The following is a 13,352-nucleotide window of genomic DNA, read 5'->3' as shown; positions in this document are numbered from 1 at the left end:
AGAACAGATATTATTGAATGAGTGAAAATTGAGTAATCGTGAAATATTTAAACACATACTTATTAAGATAAAATTAATATATGATTGGCTTTACGGTATAAAAAAATTTGAGATATAAAATTTATTTACTCATCAATCATGAAAATAAAAAAAATATTTATTTTTACTAAAATACTTTAATGACTTCGATAGTACAGTATTTGCACAAAATGCAATATAAACACACATCACCAGAAATAAATTTTCCCGCAACACTAAAAGCAAGAATATGAATATTTTGGATTGGAGAAACAAAAAGACACAACATCATCTGCTTTGGAAGAACACGTGTGCAAAAATAAAAAGTATACTCACTAATATTCAAATAGCACGAATTACAAAAACATGCATGAAAAAAAATAATTTTAAAATAGAAATATCACATAAAAGGAAAAAAAGATATGAAAGAAGACTACGTGTATATATATAATATATAATTTAATCAATCAAAGCTTCACTAACAAATTTCATATTATTTAATACAACGAAGAATATTTTTATTATAAATCAATTTTCTTCTCTATTAGAAATGATATGAACTATCGAAACTCAAAAGAAAGATATATCAATTTTATTAAAATTTGAACTTAATAGGACCAAAATAAAAAACAAAGGAATGCATCAAATTAAGCTAATGTAGCATAAGCTATGTAGCTTTAATCAATCTTATAATAGTGTAATTTTGTTTTACTATAAATTATTATCGTAAACAATTAGGTTATAAGAATTATTTTCACGTTGTGTAGGTATCTACAACCTGTGAACTAGTAGTATTTATTCTTATTGTTTTAATTAGGTAGAAGTGACAAATAATATATATTAGGTTAAAAGATGTTTTTATAATAGTTTCAAACTTTTGATTTTTACACTTTAATCCAATATATGTTGTAGTTGTTGGGACAACTTCTTTGATCGTCCGATAATTGTTTTAGTTGTCAGGACAATTTCTTTAGTCGTTCGACAACTTCAGTAGTTGTCCAAACAACTTTAAAAGTTATCCAAACAACATCAGTGATTGTCCAGATAATTACGAAAAATGTTACATAATTTAGTCCTTTTATTAAACTTAAAAAGAAAAAAATAAAGAAAAATAACAAGAAGGTGCTGTAGTTCATTTGTATTTATTTGCAAAGTTTATTTAACATTTTATTTATATGTCATGATTTGTAGTTTTTTACCATGCTACTGTGATACATTGGTAGTTCAAGTTTTTAACCTTGATTTTTTAATATTTCTAAAGCGGCCTTAAAATGATTATGAACTACTTTTCTCCATTCATTTTTATTTGTCATGTTATATTTTTTGATAGTTCATTTATTTAATTTTTAAAGTTAAATTAAATTATATTAATTTGATATTTTTTTTAAAAAAATAGATATGTAAAAACTATACAAAAAATATTATAAATTGCAACTTATTACATATAAATATGATGAAAAATACATCATAAAATGTTAATAAAAATTCTTATAATTTTAACTCTAAAAATAGAAACTATGACAATTAAAAATGGATGAAAGAAAATATTTACATGGAGTCATAAATGTGGAAACATTTAATTAAGTGAAGAGAAAGGAGGAAAATAAAGCCTTATACAGAGTAGTAACCAACTTTCACCAATAATTTGATATTCAGATGAAACTTTGTAATATTTAAAACCAAATCAACACTAACAAATTTAATTGAAACTTTTTAACACGACACATACATGATGGAAGTTCTTTAAAATTAAAATCTTAAGTTTTGTGAAATAATAAAATTACTTCCAGATCAATATAAAGTAAGGAAGAATTTTTTTGTCTTTTTTTCAAGGTTAAGGCTACCAGAAACATTTTTACTTGGTAGTTTTAAGGATTTTAACGTTACTTAATATAAGAACATATAATCAAAGGTGTTAAATTAAATAGATTAAAAATGTGGACTCATATTAGCAAACTTTTATAAATTAGAGATGTCTCAATTGAAATACTCTGAAAGTTAATTGTAATATTCACACACGCGTATATTTTGAGATATCATTTAATCAAAATGATCGTACGTTATATAATCAAACTAAAAAAAGATGTACTTTTGTATTTTCATTAACTTAATTTTTTTTATTCAACTACATAACAAATAAAAAATTCGGTAAGATATAACCTAATTGGGGTACGTAATTCACCACTGCGTAAAACGCGAACAATTTTCCTTCTTCTTTAATATAATATTTCCATATTCAACAAGTTATCTCTTTAATAAGAATGTGTTTTGCTAGGGATCAAGCAGATAGAAGCTAGAACTATAGTTGAAGTCATAATGACGAGTTTTCTTTATATCAAAAAATTAAAAGTTTAATGTAACTTTTAAGATTTTAAAAGAATCCAAGAATCACTTTTTCTAGCTATTTGGACTCTTGATTTTTTTGGCCAATATTTTTAAAAAAATTCAAAGCTACTTAAAAATCTATGATTAAATAGGCCATTAAACATATACGAATTGTCAAAGATTGAGAGTATATTAATGATAATACAATTGGAGAAGTTTACTATACTAACTTCTCCACAAGATATAATTTGTCAAAAAATTGATATCAACTTAATGAAATCGATACCATAACAACTGTATATAGTACTAGGTAGAGGTGGTCCGTGACATTGAAAGAATTTTGTTAGTTAGATATATATATATATATATATATATATATATATATGAAATATGGTTGGCAGTTGTTTTGTTCGTTGTCATGGCTGTGTTATTTAGGTTGGATATCTACAATATTTACATAATGATATATTTTGACTATTAATCAGCGTCATTCAGAAAGCACCTGTGAAATAAGATGGAAAATGAATTTAGTATATAGTTATGGAGAGGAGTTAATGTTGAGTATAGTACTGGTTTGTTTAAGAATTTATCATTGATTGCAAGATTTAACTACCTGTCAATTTCTTATAACTATGCAACAAAGTTCATGCTATCAGCACCAAAAGTGTACGCCATCAAGACAAAATGGTGTTGCCAACCATATTGCAAAAAAGTATTACACTATAACAAAAGGAGAGTATCAAATCTTATCCAGAAAATCAGAATCAAACACCTTGATATTAGAACCCAATTTCAAAATATTTCAAAACTCCCCATCAATTCGCATTTCTATCTCTAACTCAACGTCTGAAATTTGACTCCATGTTCTAATCTACCAAACTATCAGCAATCAACAATCAAACTGAAACACATTTCCTAATGCAACACACATCCTCTTTCTACAAATAATCTATCAAATGTAACAGATTTGATAATTCCCTTCACCAATAAATAGGGATACAAGTTGTAACCACATTTGTTATATTTCCAGAAGAACAAAATTTAATCATAGCATATTATCAAAAACATATTTTCCTATATAGATCTAACCCAGAATTTACATATAACATCATAAACAAATCCAAAAACAAATGCAAGCATTAGTTTTAAAATTAATAGGACAAACAAAATTTATTGTTGCATAGCAATTGAGAGTCGTGTAGAGAGAATACCTTTTAGTCTTCTTTTATCATGATTTGCTTCAGCTTGCTTTTACTGCTTTCTGGAGTTGTTGGTGCGTTGATGGGCAGACAACTTCTTTATTTGGACGGTGAATGTCTTGCCTAGCAGTTTGTGTTGCACGGAAAGAGTGACAACAGTTGTTTCTGAAAGATGGAACAACTCATGTTAAGATTAGATTTTTAAGGAATAAACAAGAGGTTGTAGAGTGTTTTACCTTGATGCAATGTATGTCATGAATTTCTGCTACAGTTAGAGACAATAGTTCTTCTCCAATTTTATCTGAAATCATGGCTGTTGTTGAACCAGTATCATCCTTGATGGTTACTTCAAACTGACATCTGAGCAAAAGTCAATATGTTTATGTTCAATAATAATTTTTTAAATTGAAAATTGTTATTTAGTTTACTAATCGTTCATATGCTCATATGTTATGCAATCAAATTATTCTACCAAACAAACGTGGTATTTATATAACTTTACAAGAAATCAAGGATGTTAGCCGGCTAGGAGATGTCTTATTCTTGGTAGTATGCTCTTTGACTACTTGGATGAACATCAGAATTAAAATAAAATGTAAAAGCAACCAACTCAACACGTATCCAAAGTATCTTTCCACTACATCACAATTTATCAAAGTCAATTCTTTTGGCCTATCAAACCATAATTAAATAAGATATAAATAATCTATAACCTGTAACAATATTTTACATCAATAACATGTTAGCAGTTGCAAAACAAATGAAGTAGCTCAAGCCTTAAGAAAACTAAACTATGATACGTAAGGTTGCAGCACCTGAATATTTTATCATATTGGTTACTCAAAAAATGGAAAAAGAAAACTTCGACATCAGTTTAGGTGTGTGTAGTGTTTGAAGTGAGACACTAAAACAGAATGAGACACTTGCTAAAAGTATGTATTAAATTGTGATAATACTATCATTACTTGATTTGCGGAATTCCTGCCAATCAAAAAATCAAGAAATGTCTAATCCACATTGCAAAAGTAAGCAATTTATTGGAAAAATATATTGAACTTCCCATGTAGACAGGAACATACTCCTGGTCACAAATTTCAATTCATTTAACTTCAGATATAACTATGAGAGGTATATTTACAAAAGAGTATAAGATCCTAATTTCACTTATACCGAACCAAAGACATGTTATCTTATTATTTGGCTTCAAAACATAAGAGTAAAGATGGGTTCTTATTAATCTAATGATGAGTTGGATTTTTTGAGTAGATGTACTGTTTTGAGAAAATGAAAACAACTTTTCATCCATCTTCCAACCAAAGGTAAAAAGGGTTGTCGAATTTTCTTGTTGTTATTTGATATTTTATCTATTTGTTATTTATTGTGCATGGCTTGAACTTGTTTTATATATTTTTCTTCTTCTGTTACTAAGACAATTGTACACCAGAGGAAATCATCCAAGAGTAAAATAACGCTCACTTATCCAATCCATCTAAGTTTGAACAGACTAATTAATGCATGCATTTTACTTATCAAAATCATATAAGTAGTAGTAAAAACACTTTATTTGTGGAAAAGTTATCTTGTGATTCTATGATCTGCAACCAAACACGAGATAAACTCATCCTAAAATTAATCAAAGTCTCACATGGGATAAACTCATCTTTAGATATTTACATATGTGAAAACTATGAAAGTTTAGCAATTGATATGAGGAATATAGATTTTGAATTCATGACTTCCAAAATATAGCTAAATCAGTGCTAAAAATTTTAAAAACTTAACGTACCAAATTTAATTCAAGGACGTTATGGTTATGCAGTTATTGATCTTACTGATATGATTTTCGTACCTTGGTGTGAGTTGTGTTGGTCGACGGCAAGTTGTACAATAGAATGTTCTCTGTGTCCAAATCCTTGGAAATACTTGCTTGTAGTCAAAGCGTACTAAGACACAGAATTTTTGAGTTTCATTGGATATTAACAATTGAGCTTGCACGTGGAATACTTGCCCCTGTGCATACAGATGAAATGGTAAATTAGATTAACATTTCATTTCATAAAGAGATTTAAGATGTAGATGATGCATATACCAAAGATTGTTGCTGGATGTTGACAATAGGCACTATGTGTTCTTCAAATGGCACAAACAAAAGAGAGCCTGTAGCTGTGGTGCTTTTTGTTGTGTATGTGTTGAGAACCGGTTTTATTTCATCAGACCTGTATGTAAAAAATGTTAAAGATGTGAAAACATTTATTTATTTATGGAGAGGTGTATTTTAAATACCATGTCTTTAATGCGATAGCTTGTGGGTATAGAGGATCAATCTGGATTGTTGTACCAAATCTATTTGAAAGGCCTGCATATTGTTTAATAGTTGGTGTTAATTCGATTAATATGTGTTATAAGAGATATTGATAATATGTTTGATTTTACCTGAAGATGATTTTGATTTGGCCACTTTTCTGGCAATTATTACTGGAAATTCTTGAAGTTCTTTCAGGTGTTTGAGAAGTTTATTTCCATATAGGTCGATGAATTCTTCCCAGAGAGTGAGTTTTGTTTGTTTCCTCCTATTTTCATTAAAAAAAGAAGAATATAAACAGTGTTATAATACATCATAACTTACACAAATACAAGCAAATTTGGGAAAAAGTTCACGAAAGAAAGTAAAGAAAAATGTGTTACAATTGTTGTATATACACAAATAGAATGAATATCATCAAAGTAGGATGCAACATAACTTTAGAGGATGAATTTTTGCCTGCAATTAGAATTACTCAACAGCTTTAATAATTATTTATATTCTTTTTTATTCTGGTCCGTAATTATCATGGCTCAAAAGCAACATCTTTCTGATAAACATTACATAAAAGCTAGGCTTACAAATGGGATAGTATTAATAGTGGTAATCAAGTAACATCTAAAATACCAAATATGTAAAGGAGATGGTAAGCGGGGTGGATGGTGGAACTGGTGGTGTTTGCGAACGGTGAAAATGGAGGGGAGACAAATAGCTAGTATATTGAATTCATATTAGATAAAAATGTTTTTAAGTAATTCATTCATCTCAAGTGATATTTACATACAGAAACTGCTAGATATTGGCACATGTTAGCAACAATTCTTTTTTACCTGAAGTTGATGATCCCTTCTCTTATCGAAGGGTATTCCATTTGGTCATAAGAAGAAGAGGAATTCTGGCTAAACAAAGACGGAGTAAGCATACTTAGATTGTTCAAATAGCTAGGTGTTTCCTTTTTTTTTTAGAGAGCAACCTGTAGAATTGGCTAATTCTTCCATTAAAGTGGCTGGTTAGTGTTGTTTATGGGTCTTAGCATATTATATTTTTCACTCTTGAATACCAACAATGTGCATGACATTCCTTATAAGAATGAGCTTACAAGTTAACCATTACTATGTCGCTATAATCAGATTTGATAATATTGACAAACCTAGATCAAGTTTAATCAGTTAATCAAAAGGATAAGCAAACATTAATAACAATAGATGTGCTGCATGTTTAAGTACACCACAATTAGATAATCTGATATTTCAAACTATTCAATAAAATCAAAATTAGAAGATCAACCCCATCCCCCACTCCCAATTCCATAGCATCCAGTTACTGATTTGCAAAGGAAATTAGTACAATCCATGCGATAATTGGAAACTTTTTATCAAAATGTGGTAACCAATTTATCTTTTTCTCCTTATTTATTTTTTTATTTTCGCTTTTGGGAAACGTTAAGAATGAAGAAGTAGATGGCGCAGAAAACTTTGTGAAATTGAGTGAAATTTTAGATCCTTAGGTCAAGCTATATACCATGGTAAGGTTACATTCAAATAGAATTGACTAATACTTCCATTAAAGTGGTTGGTTAGTGTTGTCTATGGGTCTTGACATATTATATTTGTCACTCTTGATCAGGTTTAATCAGTCAATGAAAAGGATAATCAAACATTAAAAACAATAGATGTGCTGCAAGTTTAAGTACACCACAATAAGATAAATCTGATATTTTAAGATATACAATAAAATCAAAATCAGATGATCAACCACATCCTCCACTCCCAATTCATAGCATCCAGTTAGTGATGTGCAAAGGAAATTAGAACAATTTATGCGATAATTGGAAACTTTTTATCAATATGTGGTAACCAACTTATCTTTTTCTCCTTATTTATTTTTTTCTTTTCGCTTTTGGGCAACATTACGAATGAAGAAGTAGTTGCAGCAGAAAACTTTGCGAAATTGAGTGAAATTTTAGATCCTTATATCAAGCTATATACCATGGTAAGGTAACATTCAAATATGAGATGCTTGCAATCACAGAGAAGGGAATTTTTTTAAAAAAAATTTACTTTCCAAGAAAGAGGGTCAATCAGACACCTAGATCAAATTTGGACCTTCAACTTTGACGAAAACGAAGATGACATCACTATTTATTAATAAATCCAGTTATTTGACACAAGCACATAGAAAACAGAACGATATAAGATGAAAAGTAACATTGTACTTACTCATAGTCGATGATGATAAATTCTTGAATTTTGTTCCAGTTTGAGGGATATGATGGAGGACTACCATTTATCACGAGGGCAAGAATGTCTTGCAAGAATTAAAGAGTTATTAGTAAGTGGTAATAGTTATGAAAAATGAGTTATATGTCTAGTAAGTATACTGTAAATATATTTTGAGAAGTACCGAATTCAAAGCCTATAGCTTGATAATCGAAACTGTCAAACGATGTAGTTTTTAGCAGCGTTGGTGGCAGCAATGGTGGTTCAGGGGGCATGACTTTATCTATTGGTTCAACAATTGTGCCCTTATCAATTGTCCAGCTAAATTGATGAAGAGGAATTCCATACGCCTTGATCGACTCGGAGACAAAAGCCCCCGATAGCAAATATGTTTGGAAAGGAACAAACTCATTTGCATAATGTGCGACATCTGTACCGTGCATGATAACTTGTATTTGAGTTTCCTATGAGAAATTTAATGAAATTAGAATAATATTAGGTAAGTGAAATAACATATAGTTGGTATAAAAATTCAAAAGTGGTTTGAATTGTTGGGAAAAGTTACTTTTATGGGGAATATAAAATTTAAAGGATATGAGTATGAGGGGAGCTTTTGCCATGGACATGATGGTTTAATCAACAGAATGAAGGCTACAGTTAAATATGTAAGTACTGAGTTTGTAGATAATTATTTAAGGAACATGACAGCAACAACATTAAGCAACACTTTTAGCGGAAAAGTTAATTCTCAAATATCAGTTTACATATTTATCAGGTTTTTCTGTGCGTTTACAAAATCAGTTGAGGAAGACATTCTATATCAAAGTCTCCGGAAGCAGTTGAGGAAGACATTCTTTATCCTTCTTCATTATCTGTATAATAATATTTCATTTATTCTATAATCTTCACACTGTCGTTCCTAAAAATTTGTATGTGATTTCGCTTAAAAAAACAATTCGATATGTTAAATGCAGCGGTATCCGCTGAGGTTTCTATTCAATTTTTTTCTATATTTTGCAAAGAAAATCAATAGCATCGAACCTAAACAACAACGAACTTCTCTATAACACAAATTATGTCTACAAAAAAAAGAGAATTAAAATGTGGGTTTAGAGTGATAAGAAGTGCTTCATATGAAAACTGACAAGCAGTAGAACAGAACTTCAACGTAAAATCAAATCAATCAATAGCCATTTTTATTTGAAAAGGAACTTTAGAATTCAAGTTTACCTAAGTTCTACAAACAAAACCAATTATATTTAACCCAATCTGTAACTTTTCTACAACAAAAGAAACGTAAAATGTAGATTTACAGTGACAACAAGTGCTTGACAACAAAACTCACAAGGAACAATATTTCAACTAAGTAGAAGAGCATTGACTTGGCGATTAATCAGTGAAGACAGATTACAACCATTAAAAAGCAAAGTAAAAATGGTATGCAGTATATTTATTTTGCTACAAACTAATTTATGAAAGTAGATGAGTATTTATTAGTTTAGTGACAAATACCTTTTCATCCTGTAATATCATCAATTGATATTTCTTGTTTCCCTCCCTGGTGGTTCGGGGATGACCTTTATCTACCACTTGAACTTTACAAATCCATTCTTCTGTGTTCTCGTCGATTTCGTTGATATTCAATCTTTCTGTCATGGCTGGTAATTGGGATTAAATATGCAAGACAACATCATCTTTAATAGAAGAATAATAGTATGAAATAGAAAAATATATGAGATCTAATAATAGAATATAATAGGTTGTTTACCATCAAAAGTGTAAGGTAGTTTGACGAAAAAGCCTTTTCTATAATTTCGTCATAGATAATGTTATATATAGATGTGTCATCGTTGTTATCAGCTATTGGTGGCCTTATCAATATCTTAACACAATTAGAACTCTTGGGTCTTGATAAAGCAACATACAATTGACCATGAGAAAAGACAGGTTCACATAAATAAATGCCAACAAAATCTAAAGTTTGGCCTTGTGCTTTATTAATTGTCATTGCAAAACACAGTCGTAGTCGAAATTGTATCCTTTTAAATGGTAGAGGTAACTTTTCATCTTCTGATGTTAGTAGTGGTATTCTAGGAATGAATACATGTGTATTTTTAAAATCACCATTAGATATTGTGGCGTTGATAACGTGTGATCTGAAATCATTACATATTAAGTGTGTACCATTGCATAAACCTTCACAGGGATTTAGATTTCTTAGTAACATAATTGGACAATTTTTTTTAACGTTTTAATTTGTAAGGAGGTAAACCAACGGGATTCAAAGTATGTAATAAGTCTTCGTATTCACTTTGATCCTTTGGATCTATGGTCTCATCTGTAGCTAGATATGTTTTTTCAGTAGTTGAGAATTGAGTGATTAACATATCATTTATTTCGTCAACAAAATCATTTTTTGTTGTTAGAATAGCACGAGAAGTGATGAAAGAAAGATTTGAGTAAGAGGTGTGCAAATTCGGATAAGTAACTTTAAATAAAAGATTCAACGAATCTTTTTCATTCTCGAATGGTACGATTAAAGAATGAGGAATTTGAATTTTGCCTTTATCAATTTTTTTTTCGATTCCATTACCAATTCTCATTAAGTATTCACAAAAGGCTCGATCTGTTTTTGCACGCATGTTTTCTAGCAATTGTAATTTTTTAAGTTGATTCCAAATTTGAGAGCATAACAGACTTTGATTAATGAAGTCTTCTCTTTTTTTCACTACGAACAACAGGAAGAGTTTGCCTGAAATCCCCACTAAAAATAATAACTTTTCCGCCAAACAATATTCTTGTTTCCATTAAATCTTTCAAAAGTAAGTCAAGAGCTTCAACTACTTCTTTTTTTGCCACTGAAATCTCATCCCATACTATAAGTTTTGCATCACGAATTAAAGATGCCAGAGAACTTTGTTTACTGATGTTACAACTGAAGTTTCCTTCGATATTTATTGGAATTTTAAAATGGGAATGAGCAGTTCGACCACCTGGAAGCAGCGAAGCTGCAACACCTGAACTTGCAGTTGCCAAAGCTATAAATCCTCTATATCTAACCGTTGCTAATAAAGCACGATATAAAAAGCTTTTACCAGTTCCTCCAGGGCCATCTATAAAGAATGCACCTGATTTATTTGAAAATATTCTTTCTAAGATTATATTGTAAGCTTTTTTTTGTGCAGTGTTCAATTTATTTTGTAGAAGCAGATCATCTTCACTCACAGTAAGATTTCTTTCATAGTAAACATCTGTAGCTTCTTTTGATAGTGCAGATGTTTTGATTAATTCAGGAATTAATTTAAATTCATTAATATCACGACCAACTGAATGAAGAATATCATTAATATGCGTTAACACCCTATAACAAATTTCCGTTGTATTAATGTTTGGAATTCTCATAAAATCCTCTGATAAGGATATTTCAAATTTTTCCCATAATTCTTTTGGATTACTTGGGCTACAATATATTAGTAACATAGCAAACAAATGTCTAAGACTTGCTGGCATTTGATAATCTACAGCCTCAGACATACATTCTATTAAATTATTATCTGAAAGCAATAATCCTCTTTTTTGAGCTGCTTCTCTAAATGTTGTACATAATTTTCCATTAACCATTAGCAAGTCTTGATATGATTTTGGTCCTCTTATGTTCATTAAAAGTAATCTAAGGTTGTATCTTTCTCCTTCAATAGGATGACAAGTGACAACACGTCTAATAGCATTTTCACGCTTACGAATTGTCCACATTTTATCTGTTTTTGACCAGATAAAATATTCAGGAAATTCTTGATATAATAAGTTTAAATTTTTAGCTGTATCATTCACTGTGTTCATTACATAAAATTCAGTTAACATTGTTTTTGGAATCATTGGATTATTAATAATTTTACTAATATTATCAATACTTTTGAACGAAACAAGTTGTTGTCCATCAAGATGTAGTTGAAGATGGTATACATTAGGAGACATTTCATTGATATTAAAGGCAAATATACGCCACGCTGCTTTAGGCGCGGAAACCCATCTAGCTGATTGATATTCTTTTATCTCATCAATTTCTATATTTGTATCATTAGTATGAATCTGGAATGCGATTTTATCATGTCCTTTGCATATGTACTTATAAATGTAATTAACTACTTTGATATCTTAACAAATCTCAACGTTTATATGACAATTATATTTGGATAATAAAAAGGAATTATAAGGGACAACCCATGAATTATTAAGAAGATGTTTTCTAATCTCCACATAGTTTCCTGTATTGCGTCTTCTATAAATAGGATATGAACTTTTTCCTTTTGTCGTTTCATGAGCAAGCTCTTTTGGATACTTAAACTTACAATATCCTTTTTTCATACAAGGACTTGTTGGATTTAGTTCATCCCAAGGTCCATGAATCATGTGTTGTGTAACGAGTGAATATAGGTGAGGATTTACAGTAGGATTTGGTAGTTCTGTAGAAACAAATCGATCATAGGCTTCAGGTGTAAGTATTTAGAATCTTTCATCAAGTATAATTAGAAAATGAGCATGAGGAAGTCCTCGTTTCTGAAATTCTACTGTGTACATATATGCCAAGACTTTACCGAATATGTGTTTCTTTAACAAATCCTTTTTTAGTTCCTCTAATTTTGCACGAAATACTCGACAAATTTAAATTGGGTCTATTTTGTGCTTCATCACTTGCTAGTAGATTTTCTTTGATCTCTGTCCAAGAGGGGTTACATGTAATGGTTAAAAATATATCAGGTCTTACAAAACGCTGAACCAATGCATTTGCATCCATGTATCATCTACGCATATCTCTTGGCCCTCCTGTAAAGCTAAGTGGGAGAAATTTGTGTTTACCTACTTGTGAAGCATCTCTTTCACCTCGTCGTAGAACATCGAGCAATCCTCCTAATACATCTGTTCTATATAAATCCGGATTGAAAGAAGCAAAATCTAATCGTTGAGTTTCAATTTTTATCCATTGGTCAACAGTGTATTGTTGAAACAATCTTCCTGAATGTAGAATTATATTTTCATCATCTCACATTTGAAGTTGATAACAATAATATTCACGACAGGAGACACTATTTCTTTTACGCTTTCCTTTTTGCATAACTTCAGCTTCTATATTAATAAATCCATCAATTGTAGTCATATTTGTTATGCTTGGTAATTGTTCATTTTCACAATATTTTTGTCTAGAAGAAAAAGCACCTAAAGGTTCAACTTTGTGAATACCACAATGTCATCCATTTTGACCATATGGAAATAACAGTGGATATTACAATG

General features: G+C 30.0%; 1 protein-coding gene and 1 long non-coding RNA gene across 2 annotated transcripts; both read right to left on the bottom strand.

The window, feature by feature from the left end:
- Positions 1 to 5,397: 5,397 nt before the first annotated feature.
- LOC104648742 (uncharacterized) lies at positions 5,398 to 8,632 on the bottom strand. Its single transcript, XR_011212436.1, has 3 exons — positions 5,976 to 8,632; positions 5,826 to 5,898; positions 5,398 to 5,758 (listed from the first exon to the last, which is right to left on the bottom strand). It is a non-coding gene; the product is annotated as an uncharacterized lncRNA (long non-coding RNA).
- A 2,134-nt stretch (positions 8,633 to 10,766) lies between these two features.
- Positions 10,767 to 11,816, bottom strand: LOC138339687 (uncharacterized). The gene has a single exon (XM_069291586.1). The coding sequence runs from the start codon at positions 11,814 to 11,816 to the stop codon at positions 10,767 to 10,769; it is 1,050 nt and encodes a 349-aa protein (XP_069147687.1).
- Between the last annotated feature and the right edge of the window lie 1,536 nt (positions 11,817 to 13,352).

Source organism: Solanum lycopersicum, chromosome 11 (assembly GCF_036512215.1).
Source record: "Solanum lycopersicum chromosome 11, SLM_r2.1".
In the NCBI taxonomy this organism is placed as follows: Eukaryota; Viridiplantae; Streptophyta; class Magnoliopsida; order Solanales; family Solanaceae; genus Solanum; species Solanum lycopersicum.
This window is presented reverse-complemented; position numbering and strand designations above follow the sequence as displayed.